We start from the raw sequence: 26,999 nt of genomic DNA on the forward strand, positions 1-26,999 counted from the left end.
ATATATAGTATTATTTCCTCTTTGCGTCCTCCTTCTCCCCGTTCTTCTTCGCCTCCTTCTCCGACTTCTTCTTTTCCGCAGGAGGCGGACTCATCACTTTCGCCAAATCCGCGAACGGGTTCGGTTTCTCCTCCGGCATCCACGGCCTTTGCAACTTTTTATTCGAACTCCCGTCTTTTCCGAGCACGTGCACTTGAAACGCCGGCGTCTCCATCATGTTCAGCGGCAACATGATCGATTGCAACACGATAGGCGGATTCAACTTGAAATAAAAATGCAACACCGACGTCATCAAAAACCCGAACGCCTGGCTCGTCCCCGCTTTCTTCACCTCTCTCAAATCGTGTTCGAAATACGTCAACGTCTCCTTCTTCTCCTCGCCGTTGTTGTACGGGTCCTTCGCCGTAACCTCCACGGTATCTTCGCTCAATTTTTTCTCCTTCCTTTTCACTTGCTTGTACATGTAGAAGATGACTACGTAACATAATGTCACGGAAATTGTAAACGCCATCCGGATTTTCGTCTTGGTCTCTTCGTCGTTCCAATCGATGCCTAAGCGTTTGCTTCCCATGAGGACGATCGGGGCGATGAACATTTTCGGTTTCAATTGCGGAGGTTTCGGGAGGTCATCCTCTTCTTCTTTATCGTCGTCGTCGTCAATAATCTTGTTCGCTTTTGATTTCACCATTTCCATCGTTTTACCTTTCTCTTCTTTCTTCTCTTTGTTACTATTATTGCCGGTCGTCGTCGTCTCTTTCGCAGTGTTGCTCATCTCTCTCCCCTTGGATTTTCAAAAATGTGCTGATTATGATTTTGATGTGTTTTTGATGACAAAGCGCAGTCTCTCTTTTGCAAAGCTGAATATATATACGTGGTGCACTTCTTTTAAGTTACGTGCAGTCTCTCTCTCCTTCTTCGTTTCACAAAACAAAGTCAAAGAGTCTCTTTGTTGTGAAGAACTCGTGTGTCTGTTGGTTGGGTGTGAAAGATGATGTGTCGAATAATAAAAACAAAGTTCGTGTGTGATTTTCCTTCTTTTTTTCCTTTTTTGTTCTTCTGTTCTTTTTGTTCTCTCGATGATGTTCTTGGTGTTTGACCACCTGTTGCACTCTTTTGCCTCGTAATTATTGGTCGTTTTCTGGGGCGGGGCAGTCAACGGAGCGTTTCTCTTTTCAAAAATTTGAGAGAGATTTTTTACACCAAAGCAAAAACACCAGAGAAAGATTATCCATCGAGAGATCATTAATATCTCCCCCATCGTATCTCTCTCTCTCTGCACTTTGCGCGCTTCTGTTGTTTCCTCCTCTCTGTTGATACACGCAAGAAACACGCGCGCACAGATAATACGCGTTTGGTACATAATAACGCACGCGCGAACATGTTTGCATTCTCGCTGAAGACGGCGTCTTCCTCTGCCTGCACCGCGATGAGTGATGAATGCTTCTCGGGGAGGAGAAGGACGATGAAACGATTTGAATCCATCGTTCCCAGAGCGAAGAAAACGACGAAGAAAAAAGGAGGTTCGGGAGACCGAGGAGGAGGTTCCGGAGGAAGTGGTGGTGGATTCAGCCAAGACTGGGCGAACTACGGCTCGTTCGACGAGTCGTACTTTGAAGACGCGGATACGATGTATAAACCGTCGCAAATGTTCAACACGACCAAGGCAAAGAGGAAAAGCGGCGCGCAAAACGTGCTGGAGATTTTGGCGGAGGAGAGGAAACAGAGAAGGGCGCAGAATTACGTGAAATACGAGGAGGAGAACTGGGAGGAAGAGGAAGAGGAGGAGTATTGGGAGGACGAGGAGGAGGAGGAAGTCGAGGAAGAGTACGTGAACGCGAGCGCTCCGGCGGCGTCGGCGCAATCGACGATGGGAAGCGTAGAGAGTAAGCCGAAACCAACGAAACCGAATAACCCACCGGCGAGACGAGCACCACCGCCTCCGCCGGCGCCGAAAGTACAATCTACGCCGAAACCGAAACCGAAACCGAAACCGAAACCAGTGAAGAACGAAACGCCAGAGGAGGCGAAGGCAAAGGCGACGAAAACGCTCGCCAAGTGGGGGTTTCAGGAAGAGGATATCGCCGAGGCGATGAAGAACGCGTCCGACGGGTCGACTGCGAAGCAAATGCAGATTCAAGTTCTCGATTACTTATTGGAGACGGCACCGTTGGAGAATATCCCGCAAGAATATCTCATGGACGCGAAGCAAAAAAGAATGTAAAATATAGATGAGAACGAGAGAGAGAGAGAGAGAGAGAGTAAAAAGAGTAAGAGCAGAAAGTAATATAATACAAATTGTAATGTAAAACAACCAAAGATATTAACGCTATATGATCATGATAATGTTTCCACAACTAGAACTTCTGAAACCATATTGAGGTTGCTAAACACGCGTACGCGCACAACAACATGGCGCCTTTTAACCAATTCGACGTGCCGTCTACGACGTTTGCGTTGACGACTAAAACGACGACTAATAAGCTCGCGGATTCAAATAAACCAAAATCTAAGTTCATCGGGACAGAGATCATCCATCCGATCAAAACGGTGACTGGAATGACGAGTAAAGCAAACTGCGTGGAACTTCCGATTGCAACGCCGATGGAAATGTCCATCTTGTTCTTTCTCGCAAACATCACCGCCGCGGTGATTTCAGCCGCACAACCAACCAATGGTAACACGATCGTTGCAATGAACGCCATGGGTACACCCCATTGATGCGCGGCGCCGTCGATGGAACCCACGAGCACGTCGGAAAGTGAAGCAATAAACCCAGTGATCACCGCTAACCAAATCATCGCGGAAACTTTCGTCAACGAATCGTCTTTGTGCTCGTAAGCCATCTCGTCCCCGCGTTCGAAACCAAACAAGATGTTCTTATCATCTTCTCGAGCACCTTTCCCTGAAAGCGTTTCTGTGAGTTTCTTGTTCAATTGCGAGAGTTTACGTTGCATGGAATTGACTCGAGTTTGGGTGCTGACTTGCGTCAACACGGACCCCCATTTCAGCATGTTCAATTCTTTCTTCTGCGCGATGTCTTTCACCGCGGATTGCCAACGTAATTTTGCAAGTTTCGAACCACCGCCTGCGTTGGTAATATCTAATGCACCACTATTTTTCACCGCGTTTTCTGGAATTGGAGACACCGGAGGCTGTGGCACCGCTGAACCTCTTCCACTCTCTTCGTCGTCTTCTCTTTCCGCTTTTCGTGCTAGTATCGGCTTCGGATTGCTACTCGACGATGCCATGTTCTTTAAAGTCGCTCGTAAATTCTCCATCGAACTCGTTTTCATCTTGAACATAGACTCTGTCGAGCCGGTCCTTCTCACCGCTTTTATTTTCTTCTCCTCTTTTGCTTTCCTCTCGTGATCCTCTTCTCCTCCGTCCTCGTTTTTATTCTCGCTCACGAACATGTGCTTATGCGTCTTCAACTGAAACACCAAAAACGCCATGTACCCAGCCAACAAGAACACGCTCGATACTCTCGACACTCTCAATATGTCCCTCTCTTTCTCCTCTTCAGTCGTCCCACTCATCGACGTCTCGCTCATCACGCTCGGTAGCGTCAAGCTCAATACGCTCAACAACAACAAACCGGCATTCAACTGCGCGCCTTTCCTGTTGTGCGTCTGCTCGCTATATTTCAATCCTCCAAAAAAGAAACTCGCGCCCAACACGAGCAGCGTGTTCGTCAATATCGACCCAAGTAAACTCAGTTTCACTAACCGCGTATCTCCATTCCTCAACGCCATTAAAGAGACGATCAGTTCTGTCACGTTCCCGAACGTCGCGTTCAATAATCCGCCCAACGTTTCGTTCGTATGCGCGGCGACTTCTTCCGTCACGAACCCAAGACGTTCGGCTAAAGGAACGATCGCCAACACCGAGAAGAAGAAGATCGGTCCGGGAGACATATTCTTTCCCGCGTGGCCTAACGCCAGCGCAATTGGAACGAACAAAAGCAAAATGCAAATCTTCGTCGAGAACAAAACGACTTTCACGCTTCTGGCGAATTCGATGCCAACTTTTACGCCGGATTGCGCGTACGCTTTCGGACTTCGCGGGGATCGTAAACTCGACTCGTCTTCCTCCATTTCGTCCTCTCCGTTCTCTCCTCTTCTTCGCTCTCTTTTTCCACCGCTGCTGCTGTTCGCGCTCAACAACTGCTCGGAGGATTCGTTCAAAGCGTGTTCCACATTTGTGTTCGTCTCGGAGACGTTTTGGTGCTCAATTTCCCGTTGAGGAACGACGACGACGATGGTGTCCTCCTCCTTGGTGGACGACGACGAGTGCGTGGGAATCTCCAAAGGTTGGATTTTCGAGGATCGTTGGTTCCCTCCTTCTCGCGCCACGGGGGTTCCGCCGCGACTGGCCGCGACGGTAGTTTCCTCCATGTGTAGAGTTTGTGAAGAGAGTCTGACGACTGAGTAGGGGAGTTTGTGTGAAGTAATAGTAAACCTATTAAAGCGCAAACAACGCGATGACATCTCTCTAAACTACTCTCTATTTTAAAAGCTAAATAAGCTACTACACGCGCGCATTACTCTTCTACGATCATCGGCTCTTCTTTACCACCGAGGTTTTCGCAGATGATTTTCCTTCTTTGACTTTTACCGTTTGCGTCTCCACGTTGGTGACTTCGTGCGCTTTCTCATCCGCCGGTTTCCATAAATACGCGCTTTCGGCGATGAAGGAACAATCGACCAAAGGTCGATTGTTCCGTCTCGCTTGGTTTATTTTCGACGTCGGGAGGACTAAACCGGTTGCCTTGTTTCTTTTACCGTGCTCGCCGACGATGACGTGCGTCGTGCGGTCGTCTTTGACTATAGATTCGGTTCTTTTGGCGATATCTGCGTTATCGATGAAGGTTTCTTGGACCGTGGCGCCTAAATTTTTCGCCTCTTTCCAAATCTGGGAATCTTTCGGGACTTCGTGGATTTTGAACACGTTCGTAAAGCAGATGAAGCAGTTTCGCAAGATACTTTTGCGCTCGAGCGATAACAATTCAGACACGCACGGCCAATACTGTCCGTCCGCGCTGCCTCCGTTTTGTAAAAAATGTGGCACCGCTTCTCGAAACATCATTCGATGAACATTTCTCAATCGAGGTAAAATGTTATCGACCAAATAGGAATCGTTCTTCTCGGATTCGTCCGTCATGTTATAGAAATGCGACAGTTTCAATTCTTCCAACGACTCTGGAAAGTAATAATACGGTTTCACTTGCATCACCGCGCACTCACCGTCCCACATCTCCGGTTTATCTTCTACTACGATCGTCACCGATTCCGCGCCTTCCAAAGCGTCGTTTACGATTTTTGTTCGAACGTCCACCCATTGGTTCACCTCGCTGTTCCATTGCTTCATCCCTTTGATTCTATTCACGTCTCGATTAAAATACTTCCCGAGCGGATCTAAAACTTGGTTCGCGATCGCCTCCGCGTACGCCTGACTCCCCGCCGTCACGATGTACAGCTCGTACATCTCCGAAAGTTCGCTCAAAAACCGCCTCGCTTGCGGGCGGATTTTCGTAAAGTATTGGTCGTTGACGTAAAAGAACTTATCCGGGCTCGATTCTAAACGAGATTCAATTTTCTTCTGCGCCTGTTTTATAATCTTCATCTCTTCCTCGCTCGTATTGCTCTCGCCCGGGTTTGGAAAGAGAAACTTCGTCTTCTCGACCGAGTGCAAGAGGGTGGAGTCCAAATCTAAAACTAGAGGCAATTTGCCTCTTTGCAAAACGTCTCGAATAACCTCTCGATTGTTCACCGGAGACTCTTTAATCACGTGCGCCTTCGGTATCATTTTCATCTCATCATCTTCGACGAGTTTTGGCTGCACATCGACCAGTGTTCTCGATGGTGGTTTCATCGCGTCGTCGTCGTTTACTTTCTGTTGTTTCGTTGCACTTTTGGGGAAATCTTCTTCGTCTTCTCCCTCAGTTGTTGTTAAAGGTTCCCGCGAGTCGTCGCGACTGCGCGCGCGATAGATGACGCGTTGCGCCGGGCGCTTGAACGTTGTCGGCATTAAAGTTCTGACGAGTACGCAAAGGATCTTTCACTCCCTTTTTGCGAGTAAACCCGCGCGTGTTTGTGTGTATATCTCGAAAAGTTGTTTTGACGATTTTAAAAAGTTTGTTGGTTTTGCAAAAGAGGAGAACAAAAGTCAAAATAAAATGCCTACGAAACGCGAATGAATGTGTTTTACATTGTGCTGCTCTATGTATGTCTTCTAATGCTATAACACACGCTTTTATGAAGAGTATCAAGTAGTTTCTGCTTCTTTCTACACTCGGCAGATGTAGTTGTTACTTTTCGCGTTATACCGAACCCACCTTTGTACGCTCTTATCGCTCGCGCCGCCGGTTTCCGCGGTGGAGACTCTCAAATATCGAACGTTCATGCCGCTCAAGTTTAAGCTTGGGATGGAGAACTGGGCACTGATTGGACCGATTTCCCGCCGCGTTTCAAACCCTACTTTACGCTGGTTGAGACTCGCGTGGACGAGTAAACTGGTTTGCGTTTGACCTTTGAGGGATTTGTGTTGCCAGGTGACACATCTTCGAGTTTGGTCGTACATCGCGTGGTGGGTTCTTTGTTGTTGTTGTTGATTTTCCGACGTCGCGCGTTCGTTGCTCTCGGTTTGGCCACCACCGATGGCTTCGTTTTGGTCGTACGTGAAAGTGGCGTTTTGTGTGGCCTTGGGGAGCGGGAAGGAAAATTCCGTCGCCGAGGAGCGCACGTCGCTTCGCCAATCGCAATAGACGATGATTTCAATCTTAATTTGAAACGGTGTCGAGTCGTCAATGATGCACTGCACCTTGAACGGGGGCGTGAAATCGCTCGCAGACATGCGATAATTCATCAAGTTGAACTCCCCTCGAGGTGGTTGTAACAACGAAACCGTTCTATTTTCGTCCCAAGAGGATAAATCGCACGTCTCGTGGAAGTTACAGTCGTCGATGTTTGTGCCGAAACCGCTGCTCGTCGCGCGACGATTCGCACGTTCGCGACCGCCGATTTCTAAATCTTCCGGCATAGCCACGCGCACTCTGGTATCCTTTGCCGCTCGTAAAAAGTTACGCACTTTGACGCACCCATCGATATCCGCGTTGACTAATTCCCCGTCGCGACCGTAAACGACGTTGAGTTTATCGATCACGTCTACGAAAATAGCCTCGCCCGCGCCGTCGTCGGCGACGGAGACGTTCGTCGCAGAACCCGGAACTGTAGACGAGGACACTCTAACATCCCTGCCACTGTCTCTGTTGCTTTGACCACCACCGCTATTGCTACCACCTTTCGCTAAAACGTCGTCTACTTTGGACATTAAGTTCTTGGAAATTTTCGAGGACAAGATTTTATCAAACGCTCCGGCTGCTTTCTTATACGTTTGCGATTTTTGTCCGTCGATTACCGCCGTCTTTGTCGTGCCAATCGCTCTATCAACGCCATCAATTCCAGTCCTCATATCTAAGGTCTTTTGAATCGCGAGACGTCCAGTCGTTCCTAAAGCGCCTAACGCGCTCGTACTTTCCGAAACCACCACCGGATCGTTAAAAATGTGCTTCTCCAACGCCGCCGTACTCGTAGACTGCGGAATCCCGTAATCGACCATCTCATCGAGTAATTCGTACGTCAAAATAGCATTTTTCCTCACTGCATCTTCCGACAACGTCCCGCAATAATCCTTGATCACTTTCGCGATTCGATGCAACAGTTCCAAAACAAACGACGGCGAACAGTTCGCTCTCGTCGTCGCGACGACGTACACGCCGTTCGCTTTCACGTGCAAATAATTTACCCCTTGGTCGTTAAACGCCGCCGGCGCGGAGTGATCCATCGTCCCGCCTCCTCCTTCACCAACACCGTTAATCTCGTTCTCGTTCTCTTTCCCGATGATGACACCACCATTACCACCGTCTTCGTTTCTGTTCCTTTCATTCGCTCCCCAGAACTTGACCAAACGAAAGAAAATCTCAGCTTGATTTTCTGGCACATCTTTTCGATACTCGCGCTTGATAATCACGTCTCCTCGAGGCGCGACGATGAATATCGACGAGATGGCGTTCTCGTTGTTGTGCGATTTAGCAGAAGAACGCGTCGTCGTCGATGTCGCCATGGCAGTGGCCCGTGTTTCTTTTTCTAAAAGAGAAGAAGAGAAAAGTTCGTTGTCCCCCAAAAACCAATCCTCCCTGAGGTAAAAAACTGATTCTCTCTTGTTTTGTGCGCGTATAATAAATGATAGCAGGTGGTCAAAATTCAAAGCTGCGTAAAATAAAGCTCGACCACAGCACTCCGACTTTTCACCACCAAAGTTAGATGCGCGTTGCAAAAGCGCGCGCAAACGTAACAGCACAACAATTAGTGGTGTGTGTGTGTGTGTACAGAGAGAAACGCTTCGTGCGAAAAGAAAGAAATGAATCAAAAGAAAAAAAAAATATTTAGGGTGTATGTTGTAGAAAAAAGAACTGCGAAAGGAGCACCACGAATTTTCTTCAAAAATCGTGTTCTTTGGGATAAAAAAACAACCCACAAAACAACAGAAACACACGCAGAGCATATATAGTAAACATTTAATAACTGAGTGTTTTAGTACTTGCTGCTGCTGCTCGGTGTTGTTATTATTTATGCACTCGCGAAGAACCGGAGGAGAACAAGACGTGAACATCGCGATAAGCTCTTTAGACGTCGGGGAAATACTAAAGAGGGAAGAAGATACGAATACTAATTCGTCACTTTTTTACGATTCGGATTTAATCAAAGACCGGAGTAAAAGAAGAACTTTTGCGTCGTTTTTTTCCCGAGTGTTTACTTCTTCGATGGAGAGTACTAAGAATAACGACGGGGCAAATGGGAATGGAAAAGATTTAAGCGTGGTTGGCGCGTTGACGCTCTCGGTCGTATCCTCGGTGTCCATCGTCATCGTGAACAAGTATTTAATCTCGACGTTAGAGTTTCAATACGTGACCTTTTTGACGGCGATGCACATGATCGTCACCGCGGTCGCGTTACGGTTCGCGGCGAAGTATAACTTTTTAGAGCCGAAAGAAGTCGAACGACAAGCTTTGTTGAGGTTTTCGTGCATCAACGGGATTTCGATCGCGTTTTTGAACTTGAGTTTGGGCTTTAACTCGGTCGGGTTTTATCAGATGACGAAGCTGGCGATTATTCCGTGCACGGTGATGATGCACACGATTTATTACGGGAAGAAGTATTCGAGCTCTATTAAAGGTGCGCTCGGCATTTTGTTACTCGGTGTGGGGATTGCTACGGTGACGGATATGCAATTGAACGGTCTCGGGACGTTCATGTCCGTCTGCGCGGTTATCACGACGTGCGTGTCCCAAATTTGGACAAACCATTACACGAAACAATTCCAAGTGAGCAGCACGCAGCTCTTATACGCCGCGTCCCCGTACATGGCAGCTATTTTAGCGACCATAGCGTTGCCATTGGACGCGCAATTAGTCGGTGGAACCCCGTTCGATGTCACGTGGTCCGTCCCCGTTCTCTTCTGGGCGGCGTTATCGTGCGGCATCGCCGTCTCGGTCAACTTCTCCACCTTTTTAGTCATTGGAAAATGCGACGCGGTCACCTACCAAGTCTTGGGCCATTTAAAAACCATGCTCGTCCTTGGTTTCGGTTTCACCGTCATCGGTAATCCAGCGACCGGGCGAAACTTGATGGGCATCGCCGTCGCGTTAGTCGGCATGGTCGTGTACGCCCAAGTCGAATCGAGAGAAAAAGCCGCCGCCGCGGCGAACGGTAGCCAGAAGGAAGGGAAGGAATTAGCCGGTCCGGGCGCGCCAATCGCCATAGGTGGATTGAGAGGAGGAGGAGGATCCACGAACGTGTAATTTTACTATTGATGATGATTTTGATGTGCGTAGAAAATTTATTTATTTACTCTCTCTCTCTCTCTCTCTCTCCTCCCTCTGTTTTACGCCTCTTTCTCCTCCTTTTTTTCGGGGGTTTATCCACTTTTAACCCAAACAACTTTCCCCACTTGCACTTCCTCACACCACATCACGCGCACGCTCTCGCTCTGGCATTGAAATCAATCAGACGTCTTTCGTCGGTGCGTAATACTACAGTTGTTGCTTTTGAGACGCACTCATCGTCGTTTGGCATCATCTGAACACAGAAGGAGGTTTTAAGACCGAGGTCATTTTTCCAATTACGACGGCTAAAAAAGCCACGTATTCGTGGTAAACCTTAACGCTGCTTTTAAGCGCTACACGACTGAGTCGTATTAAAAGCTCCGCTCGAACGAGAGTGAGAGACAGAACCGCTGCGCGTAAAGAAGAGTGCGCAAAAATCGCTGCGTCAGATATAAACGCATAAAAGATGGACGCACAAAAATCACAACAAACACAAACCTCGAAAGGCGTCGACCCGAAACAAGTCCCAGTCATCGTCATGTATTCCGTCGGCAAAGCGGAGGAGATGATACGCAACAGCGAGTACGAGAAAGCGAAGAAGATGATGGAAAGCACGGATCAGTTGTGCGAACGATACGGCGCGCCACCACCGGTGCACGGGTTAGCGTTGAGGATATTAGCGGACGCGTACGAGCAAAGCGCGAGGACGGAAGGGACTTCAGATACGGATAAAAAACAAGGCATCGAATGCGCGAAAAATTGTTTACGAAAAGGTTTAGATTTGTGCGCGCCACATTTTGGCGCCAAAGGGTTACCGAAGTCGTTGGAGAGAGATTTGAACGGCAGAGCCGGGGATTTACACGCCGCGCTCGCGGAGTTGCATAGAAACGAGGGTGAATACATCGACGCGTTGAAAAATTTCAGAGAGGCGGTGAAGAAATTTTCCAAGTTGGAGTCGAAAGATTTACAAGCCGCGAGCGCGAATAGGTTGGCGTTTACGTTCATGAACATGAACGAATGGGCAGACGCGTTGAAAGAGTTGAAAGTGGCGGAGGAGTTAGAGCAGAGTTTAGATTCTACGAGCGAAATTTTAAGCACGACGTATAATTTTAAAGGGCAGTGTTTAGCGAAGATTGGCGGGAAAGAGGAAGAGGCGAAGAAGGCGTTCGCGGAGGCGTTGAAACACGCGCTCTTGTGTGGAAACGAACCAGTAAAAGAGGAAGCGAGCAAGTATTTAGAAGAGCACGGAAGTGCGCAAGAGCAAATGGCGCCAGATGCGTACATTTGATCAGAAGAGATAACATCATACACACGTAATAGAAAGAGAGAGAGAGAGAGAGAGTGAGAGAGAAGAAAAATACGCGACGGAAAAAACAAAACATTAAAATACACACGCTCGCCGCTCGCCGTGCTTCAGAGTTAAGAGAGAGAGAGAGAGTATATACCACGAACATTAGCCGACATATAATCAATATTATTAAAAGACACGTACTGTACCGCTTGATAAAGACACGCGTAGACCTTTATTTTTGTGTTTTTCATCAGTTTTTGATGAGTCGAAGATATTTTAAAAAGACACCTCAAAAACTTTTCTTGGGATCTCCCCGGTCGGTCGGGTCGGGTCGGTCGATCTCTGGACGCAAGAAGAACCATCATCATGAGCAAAGAAGCTATTCTGGAAAAACCGACGAATTCGTCCGGGGACGATTTCGACGACGGCGCGCTCGCGACGTCCTCGTCCTCGTCCTCTACTCCCGAGAAAAACTTCGACACATTTCCCGAAGAAAAAGAAGAAGAAAAGGAGGAGGAGGAGGAGGAGGAGACGACGGCACACACGGCTCCACCGAACGCGGTTAAATCGATGAACAAAGATGACGACGATGATGTGGACGATTTGCCGCGCTTCAATTTCCGACGAGTGTTGACGCACAAAGAATCGCACAGATTGGCCAAAGGCATCAAGAGTTCCTCGGCTTTGCCAAAAAGTGGTTGTTACGTGCACTATTGCGTGTATTGCGGCGGCGAGAGAGGATGCCCGATTGGAATGAGTTACAATAAATTCACTCGCGAAATCATGTGCTGGAGTTTGAACACGTATCCGTTCGGGTGTTGTTCGCTACCGATGCAGCGCGATTGGAAGGAGTACGTGTCGATTAAGAACGATATCAAAGTTGTGGTCATCGATAAGGAGACGAACACGTTGGCGTGCTTTAGCGGCGTGCAGTGCTGTTATTGCCAGCCTCTTTTTGACTCTTGACGATGACGAGTGTATTGATCCGCGCGAAGTTTTGTAGGTATTGAGTTTAGTAGATTAAGTTTTGTATTGTGAAGAAGACTTTGTACACGACTGTATTTTATGCGTTGAAAAATGGAACGTCTCTCGATTGGCTGCTGGTTTCTTCTTTCTTTCCGTCGCGAAGATTTTGCGGCATTGTGTATTTTCCCCATCACTTCCCGCCGCCGCTCTTCCAACACTCGATGCAAAGCGCGGGTGGATAATCCAAAAACTCTTGGTAAAACTCCTTCTTGTCGTTCGAATCCGCGTCTTCCAAGTGCGAGAACGGCGAGATGGCAAAGTTTTTCCCGAAACCTTCGCTCTTCGGATCGAGCTCGAAAGGATGAAACTTGATTTTCTCAAACCCGGCTTTCTCTAAGCTTTCTTTGTACGCGCATCGAGGTAAGTAGTAGTTAACAATAACCAATGGTCCTTTGCTTGTTTTAATCGACCATGTAAAAGGGTCGCCTTCTTGCGGTGTTTCACTCGGGACGGTGACCGTAAATCCGTACTTTGCGTATCGGGATAAAACGTTCGTTTGCGTCTCCCCGGGAAGTACCGTTGTTGGCGTCCCTTCCGAGTCGAATGCCATCTGCGGATTTGTGATGATGGTCAAAAACCTCCCGCCAGGTTTTACGTAATTAGCAACCGCTTTACACATCTCATTCAACTCGGCCACGGATTTGCAATACACCAACAACCAGGCGGCGGTGGCGAGATCGAAGCGTTCCTCGTCCTTCGCTCCAGCTTCCTCTTTCACGTCTTGGACGATATATTTTACCCCGATCGGTTTGTTCTTTTCCTTCTCTTTTGCCATCGCAATCATCTCTTCCGCAATATCCACGCCAACGACTCTAGTCGCTCTAGGAAACGCGTTCCTCAACGACCTCGTGTAGTGCCCTTCGCCGCACGCCAAATCGACAATCGTATTCACGCCAATCAGCGATCCATCTTTCCCACCTTTCGCGAGATTCATGAACGTGTACGACTCGAGAAGAGAACGCCACTCGTGCGTCTTCGCTTCCGCGTATTTTTTCGCCATCCCGTCTCCGTCGTAATCCGTTCTGTCCCCTCCTTCTCCTCCTTCACCTTCTCCGATATCTTTCAACGCGAATTCGGTCAACTTTAAATCCGTCGCCAACCGTTCCGTGACCGCCTCGATGTTCAAAACCTCGCCTTCTTCGTTCAACTCCACCTTCGGATCTTCCTCGTCCGAGTCTCTCGGTTTCGGTATGACCGAGCGCAAGTGCTTTTCCGCTATTGTTGTCATTTTCTGTTATCCCAAGAGATATGAAAGAAAAAAAGAGCGAGCAAGATACGAAAGGAAACAGACACACAGACACACACAGACACACAGACACACAGACACACGCACAGAGAGAAAAAAACGCGATCTCGTTTCTCTCCCTCTCTCTCAAGTTCACTCCGTCGCGTTATTCCACCACTTTATGTGATGAGTATTTCGTTTGATATAAAAATCAAATGTTTTTTTTTTCAATTGAGAAAAAAAAGCCGTTCACCTCGTTAATAAAATTCGTCTCAAAAGCCGCATTTTACCCGAACACAAAACGATGCCGACAAACGCAGCCAGAGGAGGAGGATCATCGGGTGGTGGTAATGGTGGTGGTGGTGGGAGACGAACCAAACACCACCCGAAGTCTCCAACCGATCAAGTGCGCGTCGATCGAGAAGATATTTTGTTCGGGAACGGGACGGACACGGACAAGGGTAATTATGCGCATAACGGTCGCAACGACGACGACGAGAACAAGACGAACAACAAAGAATTATTCGACAGAAATGGCTTTGAGAATGCAAAGATGGGAGATGATTCTATTGAGCGCAGAAAAGAGTACTATCGATGGTGGATGAACGACAACGTGAACGGCGTGGGATGTTCGCCGTTGACGCTGATTTTGTTAACGATTGGGTTCGACGTGGTGATTGAAATCACGCGGAAAACGTTAGCGGAGAACCCGGAGGAGGTGAAAGTGTTGCTCTTCTTTTACGAACGGATGATGAATTCAATCAAGAACTTTTTTGGGTTCAACAATGGGAGCGCAGGGCTGGATTTTTCGTCGGCGGCGGGTGGGTTGAGTTTGGTGTGCGATTCGAGCGCGCTGACCGCCATCGTCATTTTTAGCACGTGTATTCTCATCGGGTTGAACGACGTGACGTGGACATCGAATTCACCGAGGAGAAATCTGAGCGCGACGGTGACGTATATCGCGTGCGTGGCGTTTTATGCGCATTTGATTATGTATTACGGGGAGGATGTGTTGATGAACGGCGCGGATGGGAGTTTGGTGAGCATATTGAGACATTTGGAGTGGATGTTTACGACACCGATTTTGATCGTTTTGGCGTATCAACTGCAAGCAGTTTCGTTCCCGGAGAACGGGCAGAAAAGGAAAGCGATGTATTTGTCGGTCGTTTTAGACGAGTTCATGTTAATGTTTGGCATTTTGTGTCACTTTGTCAGCGGGAACATGTGGTGGTTGAGTTTGTCCCTGGCGATTTTGTGTTTTATCTTCGTCATGTATAATATGGGGTATTTGTTTTACGAGTTAACGACGAAGTTAGAACACGAGGACGATCGATTGAGATTTTTTATGCTAGGAGTTGTGCAGTCGATATGCTGGAGCTCTTTCCCTGCGGTGTTTTTAGCGAAAGAGTTTAATTTCATCTCCGCTCAGAGCGAACACGAGTGGTATTTAATCGCAGACGTGTGCACAAAATCGGCATATTCGTATCTGTTGTGTCAAGGGAACATTCGAGTGATTGATGGTAAAGCAAAGGACGAGTTAGAGGAGTTGCAATTGTTGACGGAGTTTCAGAGAGATTTTTTCTACAACATAACGCACGAATTGAGAATGCCGTTGAACTCAGTCATCGGGTTCAACACTTTGGCCGTGGAAAACGGGAGCATGGACAATTTTAGCGGCGAATTAATTAAAAATTCATTGACGTCTGCGGAAGCTTTGTTAGGCTTGATTAACCAAGTGTTGGACTACGCCAAATTTAATCGAAAGACGAAAGCGAATAAAAGCGCGAAGCACGGTTTGGATTTGTCCGAAGATTCGTTCACGTTGGAACATTTGCTTTCGCAAACCATGGACATCTCGCAACAAGGATCGACTAGTTTTAAACGGAACGTGGATATATTTTTTGAAGTTAATCCACCTGATTTGTTCTGCGAAAACATCGTCGGCGACTACTTTCGCATTCGCCAGTGCTTGGTGAATATTGTCGACAACGCGATTAAATACTCCGCGACGGAGGAAGAAACCAAACGACGAGGGATCGTAAACATCGTCGTGAACGGCCGAGTCGACACGTCCGAAGTGTACATAGAATTCAACGTCAAAGATAACGGCGTTGGAATTCCTAAGAACAAACAACACACGGTTTTTGTTCCGTTTTCGCAACCGACGAATGATTCAACTACGAGGAAACAAGGTACCGGTTTGGGTTTATCCATCACGCGCGCGATTGTCGAATGCATGGGCGGCACAGTGACGTTCAAATCCATGGAGGGCTTCGGTACGACGTTTACAATCGCTTTATCCTTTAAACGAATGAAAGGCAGCGCGAATGGAAACTCGTTTTCATCCACCTCGGGTGAAGAAGTCACGCACTTGCCGAAGGATTTACTGTACGTGGTGTGCGAAAACAGCGGCCCGCGCCGTAGCTTTTTGTTAAACTTATTGGAGTGCTACGGGATTGAAGATAAGAACGTGTTGACGTTAGACGTTAGTCCGTTCTACGCGCCACAAGGACGGATTCAAAGTACGCTCGAGGAACTCATCGCGATTGAAAAAGACTCGACGATTAAACCGGTGGTATTTACCTACACGGAAACGTTGATGGAAAATATCGCCGATTTCGTCGACATGGACCATTCCATGTGCATATTCGGCTCGCCCGCGCAGTTGATCGATATCAACAAAGGCCGGTTTGAACACGGAGAAAGTAACGACTTGAACCGTAGAGGAAGACCCCGTGCCTCTATTTCCGAAAAGGATGTAGAAAACTTTTTAAAATCTGCGAAACGACGCGAAACGTGCATGACGCCGGTGCGACCGGGTGAATTTTTCAAAGTCGTGAGACGTTTGTGTGGGTTATTCGCAGACGACGGCACAGATTCCAGAATCAACTACGGTATGGCGGCCCGACCGGAAACTCCAGAACTAGGTGGGGATGGGAGTCGCGGTGGAAGCGCGAGACAAAGCTTTGAAGCTGCCTCGTCTGGGCAGTTTCGAAACGTCTCCTCAAAACTCATCGGCGTCGAAGGAGACGCTACCGCGAATTCCACGAAAGCAATGGGCGATGGCGGCGCTGGTATAGACGATAAACCCAACGCTGCCATTTCCGCCGCGGGATTGAAAATTCCCGAGCAAAAACGAAAAGTTCCTCCCAAAGACTCTCTGAAACACGAAGCCGATTGGGATTTGGACATTTCGTCCATGCGCGTTTTGCTGGTCGAAGATAACTTGATGAACCAAAAAGTCGCCACGGTTTCCATGGCGGCGTGTAATGTTACTACACACATCGCGGACAACGGCAAGATTGCCTGCGACGCGTACAAACAAATTTTAACTGGAGATATTCCACCGTACGACGTTATCTTTATGGACCAAATGATGCCTATAATGAACGGGACCGAAGCGACCGTGTGCATTCGTGAGATGGAAAGCGAAGCCAGAAAACAATTTGAAAACGGCGAGTTGGCTAAAGAGCCACCCGCGAGCGCTTTGATTGTCGGTTTGAGCGCGAATGTTGGCCCAGAACACGTCAGCGCGATTCAAAAAGCAGGAATGGACGGAACCTTGTCCAAACCGTTTTACCCGAGCACGTTGCGAGGATTGTTGCGAGACGTGTATCTGGGTAGATACATGGGATTCCGCGAAGCCGACAGCGGATACGTGAAGAACGCGCAGGCGAAACCAGGCAATTAAAAATGGACTAGCCTACTGTACCATATTCTTTTCTAAAAAAGCTACCTAATATTTTACCTTTATTCAACTATACTCTATAAGCGATTCGTACTTCGCACACGCTTCCTTCAAAACTTTTACGTCCTCGCGCATTCTGATCATAACTTCCTTACACCCATTACCATTCGTTGTTGTTGCTGTTATTGTTCTTTCTGGATCTATTCCGTTCTTGTCGTCGCCTCCTTGAACATCCATCCCTCCTAAACCTAACAACTCTTCCCACGCGCATTTCGGCTTGACTCTCACGCCGCACATCTCTTCGGCCAAAGCAGCCGCCGCCACCGCGATTCTTTTCACCTCCCATTCGCTCACCTCCTTCTCTCCATCGTCCACGTCGGAATTATCTCCAAATAAAACAGCCTCCAAAATCACACTCACGTTCTCCGCCAACGCCACCTCCACTTTCGTCGCCGCCTTCGCTTCCTCCCCGAACCGTCTTTTCACGAGCGCTAAAGCGTACTTGTGCGGCTGCGGCGTTCGATGCAACTGAAACCCGAGCGCGCGTAAAACGTCCCTCTCCAACTCTAAAACCACATCCTTCCTCTCGTAATAGCTCTCCCCGACAACGATGACTTCGTTCTCGTTCGATTCGTTCTCGCTACCTCCCTTTTTCTCTTCTTCTTTAACTTCTTCTTCCCCCGCTTCTTTTTGCAACCGCAAACGACATCTCCGAACGACGTTACACACGTCCGAAACTCGCCTCGCGGTATCCTCCACTTTCGAGGCTAAATATAAACACGTCGTGACGATGCACTCGAGCTCAAACCATGGCGAATGCTTCACATTTTGTCCTCCTCCTCCCCGTCGTCGTCGTTGTGATTGCGATTGTAATTGGTGTCGTCCATTTTGTTGTTGTTTGAGAAACGCGCGGTAAAAATAAACGCCCGAGCAAGCGCTGGCGATTGGAAACTCCAAAACCGATGCCGCGTCTCGGAGTAACGCGAGCGCGAAAGAGAGAGACGGTTTCGAGTTCGACGGAAACGAGGAGGAGGAGGAAGAGCGAGAGGGAGAGGAAGGGGGCATTTTACCTAATTTTGTGTCGCTTTTCTCTCTTGCAAAAAATATGTTTTTAAATATGTACAACGCAGATCATCGATTACATGGTTTTTCTCTCAAAGGGAGAACCACTGACAAACGCGGGATGATCTTTCGGCAACGCGTCGATGTTATACAACGGTCCGACCAACGTGCGCTCTCGGACGTCTTTCATGCCGTTTTCGCTTTGGATGTCGTGGAAAGCTTGTCTCTTCTCCGCGCTCGGAAAACCGATTAAAATGGTGAGCTGAATGTCGTCCGCGTCTTCTTGAAGAAACCCTTCGCGTTGTTCCGGGGTGAACGGGCCAGCTTTGATTATGCAACCACTGGTTTGAGCGACGATATCTTTGATTTTCGATCCGTAGTTGGTTTGGAAGTCTTCCTTGGCTTCGGCGCTCGCGAATTTTTTGTTCGCCACGACGTAGTGCGTCAACGCATCGTAATCGACATCTTCCCCGGCCATAGAGTAGTAGGAAGTCACTTGACCGTCCAACAACCCGTGTCGCATCTCTGCTAAACCAGAGACTTTATAATCGTCAAACCATCCGTCGAAAGAGGCTTTGTTCGGAAAGCTATAGAGTGCCGCCACGTCGTGCGCCTTCTGCTCTCCGTAGACATCCGCTAACGGTTGGATCGAAGCGTATCCCGTCTTATGCTTCGCGGCGATTGGTACCGCCTTCGGGACGTAGTTTTTAAAGTCGCCTTCGAATCCGCCGCTATCCGGTTTGAATTTGCCCAAGTACTGTTTTGTTTTGTTTTGTTTTTTGGAGAGAGTGAGAGAGTAAGAGAGTAAGCGAGAGAGTATTAAAAGAGAGAGAGGTTCGTTAAAAGTTCCTCCATCTCACAAAACCGAGTTGAAGAGTTCTCTCTCCCTTTGGAAAAGAAAGCGCTTCTTTCTGAAAAAAAAGCAGCGAAACAACGCCGAGGATGATAAAACCTTTAAGATCTCGCCTCCTCTTTCGACGCGAATTCGACGACGAGAGCACATCCATCACGGGTACCGCATTTCCCGCGCACGTTAAAGGGAGGACAAAAAGATATTCCAAAATTGTGATCCGAACCAAAGAAGAACACAACACACAAAACCCGGGCGAGAGAGAAAATAAAGCGATGATCAAAAAAGAACAAATCTTCAAAAACGACTATATCATCGAAAGAATGCATTCATTGCAGCGCACCAATAAGAAAGCTCTCGTCGCGTTTGCCGTCGGAACCGCTGCCATTTTATAATTTACTCGTACACACGATGTAATTAATATGACGTGAATGGATTGCCTCTTTTGGGCTCTTTTTGAGCACTTTAGACACCCTAAATTGGAAGCAAAAGTTCAACACCCATGTATCACATTTTGTGCGCACCACACATATATCCTAACGCATTACTTTTCGGCGCTGAACACGCAAACAACAACAACATGTCGTCGTCGTCGTTTCAAAAATCGTCGTCGAGACGACGCGCTCAGAGGAACTACGTGGACTCGAAAGTAGACATCGGGACGAAAGGAATAAGATTTACTCGCTTGGACGAATTCATCGTTCGCGCGTTGCGATTGAAATCCGAGAGACTTTTCGTGTTCAAGAAGAACAACAAAACGCGGAAGGATGGAGGTCTGAAGAAAGTCTTAAGCGCATCCGATTTGGTCGTCATAGGCGTAGGTGGTATCGTCGGCGCCGGAGTTTTCGTCTTAACCGGAACCGCGGCGAAAGAAAACGCAGGACCGGCGTTGATTGTGAGTTACCTGATCGCGATGTGTGCGTCCGTGTTCACGGCGTTGTGCTACAGCGAGTTCGCGACGTGCGCGCCGACGAGCGGGAGCGCGTATAATTTCATCTCGATTACGTTCGGGGAAGTGTTCGCGTATATTACGGGGTGGAATTTAGCGATAGAATTGACCGTGGGTGGGGCGGCAGTCGCGAGAGGGTTTACGAGTTATCTCGCGACGCTGTTCGGTTTGAAGCCGGACGCGATGCGAGTGAAGATCATCGAACACGCGATTGAACTCGATTTCTGCGCGTTTTTATTGGTATCCGCGATGACGCTCACGATTTTTCGCGGGATGGAGCAAACGAAGAATTTTCAATTCGTGGTGGTTACTTTAGCGATGGCAACGATTGCGTTTGTGATTATTGTCGGGTCCGCGGAAGTCGACGTGGATAATTACACGCCTTTCATTCCTCCGGAGTTTGGATGGCAAGGCGTCATGTCAGCCGCGTCCGTGGTTTTCTTCGCGTTCATCGGGTTTGATACGGTGGCAACCTTAGCGGAGGAAACGAAAAATCCAGGCAAGGATTTACCGATTGGTATTCTAGGCTCTTTAGCGATCAGTGGGATTTTGTATTGCGCGATGGCGGGCGTTATCACGGGCATGGTGTCGTACGAACAAATAGACGTGGACGCACCTTTTTCCGTCGCGTTTACAAAGAACGGCATTCCGTGGGCATCAGTGGTTGTCAGTTGCGGGGCTATCTTTTGTATCGTGACTTCTCTGTTGGGATGTTTAGTTGGACAGCCGAGAGTATACATGGCGATGGCGAGAGACGGATTGATGCCGAAATGCATCGCGAACGTTTCGGAGACGTACGGGACGCCGGTAAACGCGAGCATTTTAACCTGGGCTCTGACGGGCGTTTTGACCTTAGTGTTCGATATCGGTATATTAGCACAAATGGTTTCCATCGGGACGTTGACGATATTCTGCGGAGTCAACCTCGCGCTTTTGGTTCGAAGGTACACGCCGAAAGACGTTCGATTCGACGACATGAACGCGAGATGGCCGGCGCTTTCGCGAGCCTTGTACCTCTTGATCGCATGTCTCTCTTTGTGCTTCTCGGTAACGTACGAACTCGAACTAGTGCTCCAAATCCTCTCCGCCATCGCCGTGTGCTACACCATCCTCTCCTTCCATCTCTACGGCCTCAAAACGTTTCCTCAAACGAACGGCTTTTGCAACGCGCCGAACACTCAGACGCAGTTCACCGCGCCGTTCGTCCCGCTCTTCCCTTCGTTAGGCGTATTAGCCACGTCGCAGTTAATTGTGAGTTTAGGGTCGTTGGCACACGTTCGTTTCGCTCTGGTGTGTTTAATCGCATTGGCGAGTTACGTGGCCATGGATTACGTTCGATGTTGCGAGTATTACGAAATACCATCTGAAGAAGAAGAAGAGAAAGCATGAGAGTTTAGAGCAAAAATAGATAATAAAAAGCGGCATAAAAAAAGTGTATAAAAGAGTAGACAAAATAATGAACAGTAACACCCCCGTGGCGTCGAAACCGAACTACGACTTGCTCACCAACGTGAGACTTCTTTCTTTCTCGCATCGCTTCGTTCTTGTGATGTTGTCGTTCGCGCTTTTAAAAGAATTTAATCCAATTTTTGTCTCTCGTTTCACCCCCAACTAACTGTTTTATTACTCTTATTCTTTACACAGATACGCGCATCAGACGTCATCAACGCAGCCATTTTTTTCGTCTCGTTGACCATTGTAACGTGCTACATCGCAGCGGCGGCAAAAGGAGACACCATATACGACGTACCGATCGTCTCCGATACGTTTACGAAAGATCCTCAAACGTGGATTTCGAGATTTTTTATCAACGTGGTAAGTGAAGGTGTTTTGCGTTTGACCGCCGCGATGGCAAAGTCGTCGATGGATGTTCATTTTCGTCGATGTTTCGCTTTATTATGTTGTATCTTTTGTTGCATCGATTGTTCTTGCTTATTGACCAGACGATATTATTCTTACCACCTTTGTATTGCTACCTACAGGCGGCGGTTTTTCTATTCGGCTTCGCGTTTATTCAAGAGGCGTTCGTGCGAGCGTTCTTCGACACGGATACGAAAACGTGGGAAAGATTCGCGAAGAGAACGCGTCTTGTTGGGGCGATAGCGGCGATAGGTTTAGCCGGAGTAGCGAGCGTACAGAAGAACGAGAATGTATACATACACGGGTTCTGCGCGTTTCAATTCTTGTGCGGAGCTTTGTTGTGGGTGTGCATGTTGACGTATCAGATGTATAAGAATTTCGAGCCGGCGTCGGAGTGTACTCCGGAAGAAGAAGGAGAGGAAGCATCGGGCGGCGTGCATTTTTTGCAATCGAAAGCGTACAGGAAGAAACACTTGTGGGTGAAAAGCATAGCGTGCGCTATAGGCGCATTTTCTATGTTTATGTTTGTGGTGGTTCGCATGCCTCCGAAGGGCGGTTTCGACCGCAATTATAGGATACTGGCTTCCTTCGAATGGATCGCGGTGGTTTCGATATTGACGGCGGTGTGGAGCGTCGGGCAAGATTACGGCGCTGGAATGCGAATATCGGTGACGTGGAAGATAAATGCGAAAACACGGAAAGAGATGAAAGCGTTAGCGGGGACTAATAATACTAATAATAGTAGTAAAAGTATTGATGATGATGATAGTCGGAGTCGCTCGAGCGCAGCCGTCTAAAAATAGATTTTGAAGAGCGCAGACCCAAACAGAGATATATTCGTAAAGAATTCATGACTCGTATGGCACTCATGTCCACAAAGAAGAGAAAACGGATGCACGTGTGCGTTCTCGGAGACGTTGGTGCCGGAAAATCGGCTTTGGTGACGTCGTTTTGCACGAACCGTTCGCCTTCCTCTCGCGGTCACCAGCCTCCTTTTCGGAAACCGGCGAAAACGGTCGCCATGGACTACGCCGCCAAACGAATGGAATTAAACGACAACGACGATGGTAACGATACTGAAAGTGTATCTTTAGAGATTTGCATCACAGACTTTTCTGGAAACGACTGCTATAGAGATGCGCGGTATGCGACGTACGTTGATTCCAGTCGAGACATCGACGCTTTTCTGATTGTAGTCGCGAATAACCGAGGAGGGGACTTGAACAAGTCTTTGCGCTTGGTCCAGTCGAAATGGTTCGAGGAAGTCGCGCGGTACGTGAACTCCGCGAAACGACAAAATCGACGCTCACTTCCACCGTGCGTGTGTCTGTGCGTCCACGACTTTGTCGACGACGACGACGACGACAAAAATAAACTTCAACCCGACGACGCTTTCCTCGAGCGCTCGCTCGATGCGCTCGACGCTTTCGATCGAAGACTGACGACGACCGCGTCGTCGTCCTCAAAGAGTACCACCACCGAAGGTTCCCAAGACTCGAGGAGCCATCTCAGCATCTCACCAGAACTCTCCAGTTTCGTCGCATCTGCGAACGCGAAAACCGGTTGTAACGTCAAATCAATCTTTCAAAGACTCGCGAAGAGAGCGCTCGAGAGACGCGAGAGTTTCCGCGGTTTGGGCGGTTGAAAACCAAAACGTCGTCGCCAGAGTATACGTATACATATATTTCTTAAATCCTAGCATTGAAAGTCAAGATTCCACCAAAACGCGCATCAAAATGCGGGGAAAACTGCTTTCTTTTCAAAGAGAGACACAGAGAGAAGCGTATTCACACATCATCGTCAAAGCTTTACGCCGCGTACGAGACAAAGGAAAATCTGTTGGTCTCCTTATTAGTTTTGAGAAAAATTTTCATTTTTTTCATTTTTTTCATCTTTCTGCTTCATCACAAAAAAGGAGTTTTTTAACCAAAAAATGTTCTCGTTATCCACCTCTCTGGTCCCGTCGGTCGCTCGACCGACGACGACGACGGTTTCTTTGCGCAAGAACACCAACACCAAGGTGCGCTTTGTCTTTTGTGCCCTTCTTACCTTTTCGTTTCTTCTTTCTTTTTTATCTGCGCGTGTCGTGAGTAGACCTGCGCGGGGTCCATCATCGCTCATCAAAACCTCGTCGTCGTCATCAAAACGTCCAATTTTGTGTTGATTTACATATCATATGTTTATGCGCGTGATTCTGATGCGTTTAGTATTCGTCAAACGCCTCAGAAAGAACGACCACAACGAGTAGTATCAGAGACGCGTGCGTGTCTTTTCGAGCATTGTTTTACTGCGCGCACATATCGGCGAGACGGTCGATGATGATGATGATGATGATGACGATGAGATATGACTCGGAATTTTACCCTCACGTTTCCCTAGAGTGAGAGAAAAAAGAACGAGACACTGACTGTTCGAGACTTTAACATTTTTTTAAGCAGGTGAATTCGACCAAAGTTGCACTCAAAACTGCACAATTACAACGACGAAAACAACGAGTAGACAAAAGAGGCGTGCACATCATCGCCATGGCGGGGAAACCGGAAAGAGGCTCGAGACCGTCCGCGGAAGTGATCGCGGCGAACCCGAACGCCGTCGTCGACGGGAAACTTTGGGTGTGTCAAGGGTGCGGGTACGTGTACGACGGCACGAAAGGCCCGTGGGCGGAAGAGAAGAGGTGTCCTGCGTGCGGTGAACGACGATTTGCGTTAAAATCGAGGGATGAAATGGCTGTAGCCATTGGTGGGTTGATTGTGAGCGTTTTGTTGTTTGGTTTGTTGTTTGTGATTGTAAAATTGTAAAGCGTGATGAAAAAGGGATGGAGGAGAGACTTGCCGACGTGGAATTTATTATATAAGCACTTTTGCCGTAAGTTTTTAAATATTCTCTTTTAATACATATTATTTAAAATATCTAATCACTTGGGTCCATCCCCGGGTCCGAAATCTTCCGGTTTCCTCTTCGGCTCTAACGTCCCGTTTTCTTTCATGTTATCGTACATCTCCAACGCGTTCAAAATGGCTTGGTCCATGTTGAAATATTTGTAACTCGCTAATCGCCCGACGAAACACACCCCTTTCTCTTTCTCGGCTAACGCGGCGTATTTTTCGTACAAAGCTCTATTTTCTGGATTCGGTACGGGGTAATAAGGTTCCCCGACGTCCGTGCTGTACTCTTTCGCAATCAAAGTGCCTCTCGGCAAGGGTTGTTCGCTCGGCTGATTCGGCGTGTGTTTGTATTCGACGATGCGAGTAAACGGCACCGACGACGACGGGTAGTTTACAACCATAGCTTCTTGGTAATAACCATCTTCTGGTTCCTCGACGTACGTGTTTTCAAACTCCAGCGATCGATACTCTAACTTTGGCATCCCTAAACTCGCGTAATACGCGTCTATTTGACCCGTGAACACGACCAACTTATGTTTCGGCAACGCGTTCGACTTCTTCAACTCAAAAAAGTCGCAATTCAACCGAATCTGTATATTCTCGTCGCCCAACAACATGTTCTCGAAAATTCTAGTGTATCCTCTTCTCGGCAACGCTTGCCACGGATCGGAAAAGTACCTATCGTCTGTCGTCGTCCGACACGGCAACCTCAACAACACGCTCGCGTCCAACTCCTCCGGGTATTTATCCCACTGCTTCTTCGTGTAATGTTTAAACACGGCTTCGTACAAGAGCGGCCCGACTCTGCTCAGCGCCGCTTCCTCTCCGTTCCTCGGCTGTCCGTCTTCACTTTTCGGCACCACTCGTTGCTCGTCGTACCACTTTTGCATCTCTTCGTCCGTGTTTACGTTGGCGCTAAACAACGCGTTCACCGTCTCTCTCGTCGGCGGTATCGGAACCAATTTCAACTCTTTATTTTCATCTTCCACGCGTCCTTTCACCCTATGATCGAACGGGATCCACTCCGAGAAGTTTTGCACGTACTCCCACACTCTTTCGAAATTCGTGTGGAATAAATGCGCGCCGTATTTCGAGCACCGAATGCCTTCGTCCGAGACGAAGTCGTAGCAGTTCCCTCCTATGTGGTCTCTTTTATCGAGAATCAAAGACGTCATGTTCAACTCTTTCGAGCACCTTTCCGCGATCACAGACCCGCTCAACCCGGCACCCACGATTAACAAATCAAAACCTCCATCTTCCGGAACGATCAGAGATTCGCACTCGCCGCTCGTGATTTCATCCTCCAACTTTAACGGCGCTTCCGTTTTCTCTCCGGATTGGTGCATCACGTCTCGTCCACAAATCCCATCGACTTTGTTCAACTTCGCCCACTCCGGTTCCGCGCGGCCGACGCCGACCGAGCTCGCGAACGGGCCTTTTGGCATGATGAGAGTACTTTCTTCTTCCGTTTGTGTCGCTCGCTGGCAGTGTCTTTCCTCCGTAGTTCTCAGGGAGAAAAGAACCGAGAAAGGCTCAAAGAGCGCTCTGGAAGACTTCTGAAAGAGCAGTGGAATATTATGTTTAGGGTAACAAATGAAACCCTAAGTATGAAAACATTTTCCCGCCAAAAACCCACGGGAACGCTCTCCAATTCATCATCATCACTCTACTACTAATACTACTAATAAGCGTGTAGTAATAATACTAAAATTCGCGCCATGTCAAATAATTCATCCTCGCCAACCTCCCCAATTAATAATAACTCTTTCGCGACGCCCTTGTCGCAATTCGAGCTCGAACGCGAAGCGAGAATCGCGAAAAATGTACAACGGATGAAAGAGATGGGATTGGAAAATCTCATCGGGAAACATTCCAGCATGTTTCCACCGATCGCGACGCCGACGCCGAGAAAGGTACGAGAGAGGACTTCCTCGCATTCGTCTCATCTTTCTGTCTCTTTCTTTTGTTCTTTCTTTCTGTCTCTGTCTCGCTCTTTGCTTTGACTGACGCGTGTGTTATATCTTCTTTAATAATACGAACAACAACAAAATTATACACAGAAGCAAAAGCGGAAAGAGTGTATACCGGAAAGCGAACGCCGACGAACGTCTCGAGTCGTGCGAAAGATCAATTACGCCGAAGATCGGTCCATTTTGTTGGGACAGGAGGAAGAGGACGCGCATCGCAAGAGGAAGGAGCAACAAAATCAGCAGCGGTCGCAAAGAAGCGCGACGAGAGTGTGCAGACGAAGCGTGTATTCCGTCGGAGGTCGCGTGTACG

General features: G+C 48.1%; 18 protein-coding genes across 18 annotated transcripts in view; 10 read left to right on the plus strand and 8 right to left on the minus strand.

Annotated features, from left to right (window-relative positions):
* Window positions 1-10: 10 nt before the first annotated feature.
* Bathy06g02820 (predicted protein) lies at window positions 11-772 on the minus strand (the record flags this gene model as incomplete). Its single annotated transcript, XM_007512437.1, has 1 exon — window positions 11-772. The coding sequence occupies one exon, from the start codon at window positions 770-772 to the stop codon at window positions 11-13; it is 762 nt and encodes a 253-aa protein (XP_007512499.1).
* A 606-nt stretch (window positions 773-1,378) lies between these two features.
* Bathy06g02830 (unknown protein) lies at window positions 1,379-2,221 on the plus strand (the record flags this gene model as incomplete). The annotated part of the gene is made up of 1 exon (XM_007512562.1): window positions 1,379-2,221. The coding sequence occupies one exon, from the start codon at window positions 1,379-1,381 to the stop codon at window positions 2,219-2,221; it is 843 nt and encodes a 280-aa protein (XP_007512624.1).
* Window positions 2,222-2,354: 133 nt separating this feature from the next.
* On the minus strand, window positions 2,355-4,394 carry Bathy06g02840 (predicted protein; the record flags this gene model as incomplete). Its single annotated transcript, XM_007512547.1, has 1 exon — window positions 2,355-4,394. The coding sequence occupies one exon, from the start codon at window positions 4,392-4,394 to the stop codon at window positions 2,355-2,357; it is 2,040 nt and encodes a 679-aa protein (XP_007512609.1).
* A 160-nt stretch (window positions 4,395-4,554) lies between these two features.
* Window positions 4,555-6,027, minus strand: Bathy06g02850 (RNA Polymerase II CTD phosphatase Fcp1; the record flags this gene model as incomplete). The annotated part of the gene is made up of 1 exon (XM_007512496.1): window positions 4,555-6,027. One exon carries the CDS (start codon window positions 6,025-6,027, stop codon window positions 4,555-4,557), a length of 1,473 nt encoding a protein of 490 aa, XP_007512558.1.
* Window positions 6,028-6,285: 258 nt separating this feature from the next.
* On the minus strand, window positions 6,286-8,670 carry Bathy06g02860 (predicted protein; the record flags this gene model as incomplete). Its single annotated transcript, XM_007512461.1, has 1 exon — window positions 6,286-8,670. The coding sequence occupies one exon, from the start codon at window positions 8,668-8,670 to the stop codon at window positions 6,286-6,288; it is 2,385 nt and encodes a 794-aa protein (XP_007512523.1).
* Window positions 8,671-8,821: 151 nt separating this feature from the next.
* Window positions 8,822-9,859, plus strand: Bathy06g02870 (predicted protein; the record flags this gene model as incomplete). Its single annotated transcript, XM_007512515.1, has 1 exon — window positions 8,822-9,859. The coding sequence occupies one exon, from the start codon at window positions 8,822-8,824 to the stop codon at window positions 9,857-9,859; it is 1,038 nt and encodes a 345-aa protein (XP_007512577.1).
* A 490-nt stretch (window positions 9,860-10,349) lies between these two features.
* On the plus strand, window positions 10,350-11,171 carry Bathy06g02880 (predicted protein; the record flags this gene model as incomplete). Its single annotated transcript, XM_007512613.1, has 1 exon — window positions 10,350-11,171. One exon carries the CDS (start codon window positions 10,350-10,352, stop codon window positions 11,169-11,171), a length of 822 nt encoding a protein of 273 aa, XP_007512675.1.
* Window positions 11,172-11,540: 369 nt separating this feature from the next.
* On the plus strand, window positions 11,541-12,140 carry Bathy06g02890 (predicted protein; the record flags this gene model as incomplete). Its single annotated transcript, XM_007512624.1, has 1 exon — window positions 11,541-12,140. The coding sequence occupies one exon, from the start codon at window positions 11,541-11,543 to the stop codon at window positions 12,138-12,140; it is 600 nt and encodes a 199-aa protein (XP_007512686.1).
* Window positions 12,141-12,330: 190 nt separating this feature from the next.
* Bathy06g02900 (methylase) lies at window positions 12,331-13,428 on the minus strand (the record flags this gene model as incomplete). Its single annotated transcript, XM_007512741.1, has 1 exon — window positions 12,331-13,428. The coding sequence occupies one exon, from the start codon at window positions 13,426-13,428 to the stop codon at window positions 12,331-12,333; it is 1,098 nt and encodes a 365-aa protein (XP_007512803.1).
* A 301-nt stretch (window positions 13,429-13,729) lies between these two features.
* Window positions 13,730-17,116, plus strand: Bathy06g02910 (sensor histidine kinase; the record flags this gene model as incomplete). Its single annotated transcript, XM_007512601.1, has 1 exon — window positions 13,730-17,116. One exon carries the CDS (start codon window positions 13,730-13,732, stop codon window positions 17,114-17,116), a length of 3,387 nt encoding a protein of 1,128 aa, XP_007512663.1.
* Window positions 17,117-17,179: 63 nt separating this feature from the next.
* On the minus strand, window positions 17,180-18,178 carry Bathy06g02920 (unknown protein; the record flags this gene model as incomplete). Its single annotated transcript, XM_007512277.1, has 1 exon — window positions 17,180-18,178. One exon carries the CDS (start codon window positions 18,176-18,178, stop codon window positions 17,180-17,182), a length of 999 nt encoding a protein of 332 aa, XP_007512339.1.
* Window positions 18,179-18,251: 73 nt separating this feature from the next.
* Window positions 18,252-18,698, minus strand: Bathy06g02930 (unknown protein; the record flags this gene model as incomplete). The annotated part of the gene is made up of 1 exon (XM_007512748.1): window positions 18,252-18,698. The coding sequence occupies one exon, from the start codon at window positions 18,696-18,698 to the stop codon at window positions 18,252-18,254; it is 447 nt and encodes a 148-aa protein (XP_007512810.1).
* Window positions 18,699-19,605: 907 nt separating this feature from the next.
* Window positions 19,606-21,363, plus strand: Bathy06g02940 (amino acid permease-associated region; the record flags this gene model as incomplete). The annotated part of the gene is made up of 1 exon (XM_007512787.1): window positions 19,606-21,363. One exon carries the CDS (start codon window positions 19,606-19,608, stop codon window positions 21,361-21,363), a length of 1,758 nt encoding a protein of 585 aa, XP_007512849.1.
* Window positions 21,364-21,857: 494 nt separating this feature from the next.
* Bathy06g02950 (unknown protein) lies at window positions 21,858-22,631 on the plus strand (the record flags this gene model as incomplete). Its single annotated transcript, XM_007512739.1, has 1 exon — window positions 21,858-22,631. One exon carries the CDS (start codon window positions 21,858-21,860, stop codon window positions 22,629-22,631), a length of 774 nt encoding a protein of 257 aa, XP_007512801.1.
* A 224-nt stretch (window positions 22,632-22,855) lies between these two features.
* On the plus strand, window positions 22,856-23,479 carry Bathy06g02960 (unknown protein; the record flags this gene model as incomplete). Its single annotated transcript, XM_007512590.1, has 1 exon — window positions 22,856-23,479. The coding sequence occupies one exon, from the start codon at window positions 22,856-22,858 to the stop codon at window positions 23,477-23,479; it is 624 nt and encodes a 207-aa protein (XP_007512652.1).
* An 880-nt stretch (window positions 23,480-24,359) lies between these two features.
* On the plus strand, window positions 24,360-24,632 carry Bathy06g02970 (predicted protein; the record flags this gene model as incomplete). Its single annotated transcript, XM_007512525.1, has 1 exon — window positions 24,360-24,632. One exon carries the CDS (start codon window positions 24,360-24,362, stop codon window positions 24,630-24,632), a length of 273 nt encoding a protein of 90 aa, XP_007512587.1.
* Window positions 24,633-24,748: 116 nt separating this feature from the next.
* On the minus strand, window positions 24,749-26,164 carry Bathy06g02980 (UDP-galactopyranose mutase; the record flags this gene model as incomplete). The annotated part of the gene is made up of 1 exon (XM_007512563.1): window positions 24,749-26,164. One exon carries the CDS (start codon window positions 26,162-26,164, stop codon window positions 24,749-24,751), a length of 1,416 nt encoding a protein of 471 aa, XP_007512625.1.
* A 273-nt stretch (window positions 26,165-26,437) lies between these two features.
* Window positions 26,438-26,999, plus strand: part of Bathy06g02990 (predicted protein) — a gene marked incomplete at both ends in the record, with an annotated part of 1,146 nt that continues 584 nt past the window's right edge. Inside the window, 2 exons of the mRNA XM_007512447.1 lie at window positions 26,438-26,632; window positions 26,780-26,999. The exon at window positions 26,780-26,999 is cut by the window's right edge and continues 584 nt beyond it. Of these exons, the coding sequence (XP_007512509.1) occupies window positions 26,438-26,632; window positions 26,780-26,999 (415 nt within the window). The remainder of the gene's footprint in view (window positions 26,633-26,779) is intronic.

This window comes from Bathycoccus prasinos (genome assembly GCF_002220235.1).
Source record: "Bathycoccus prasinos genomic : Chromosome_6".
NCBI lineage: Eukaryota > Viridiplantae > Chlorophyta > Mamiellophyceae > Mamiellales > Bathycoccaceae > Bathycoccus > Bathycoccus prasinos.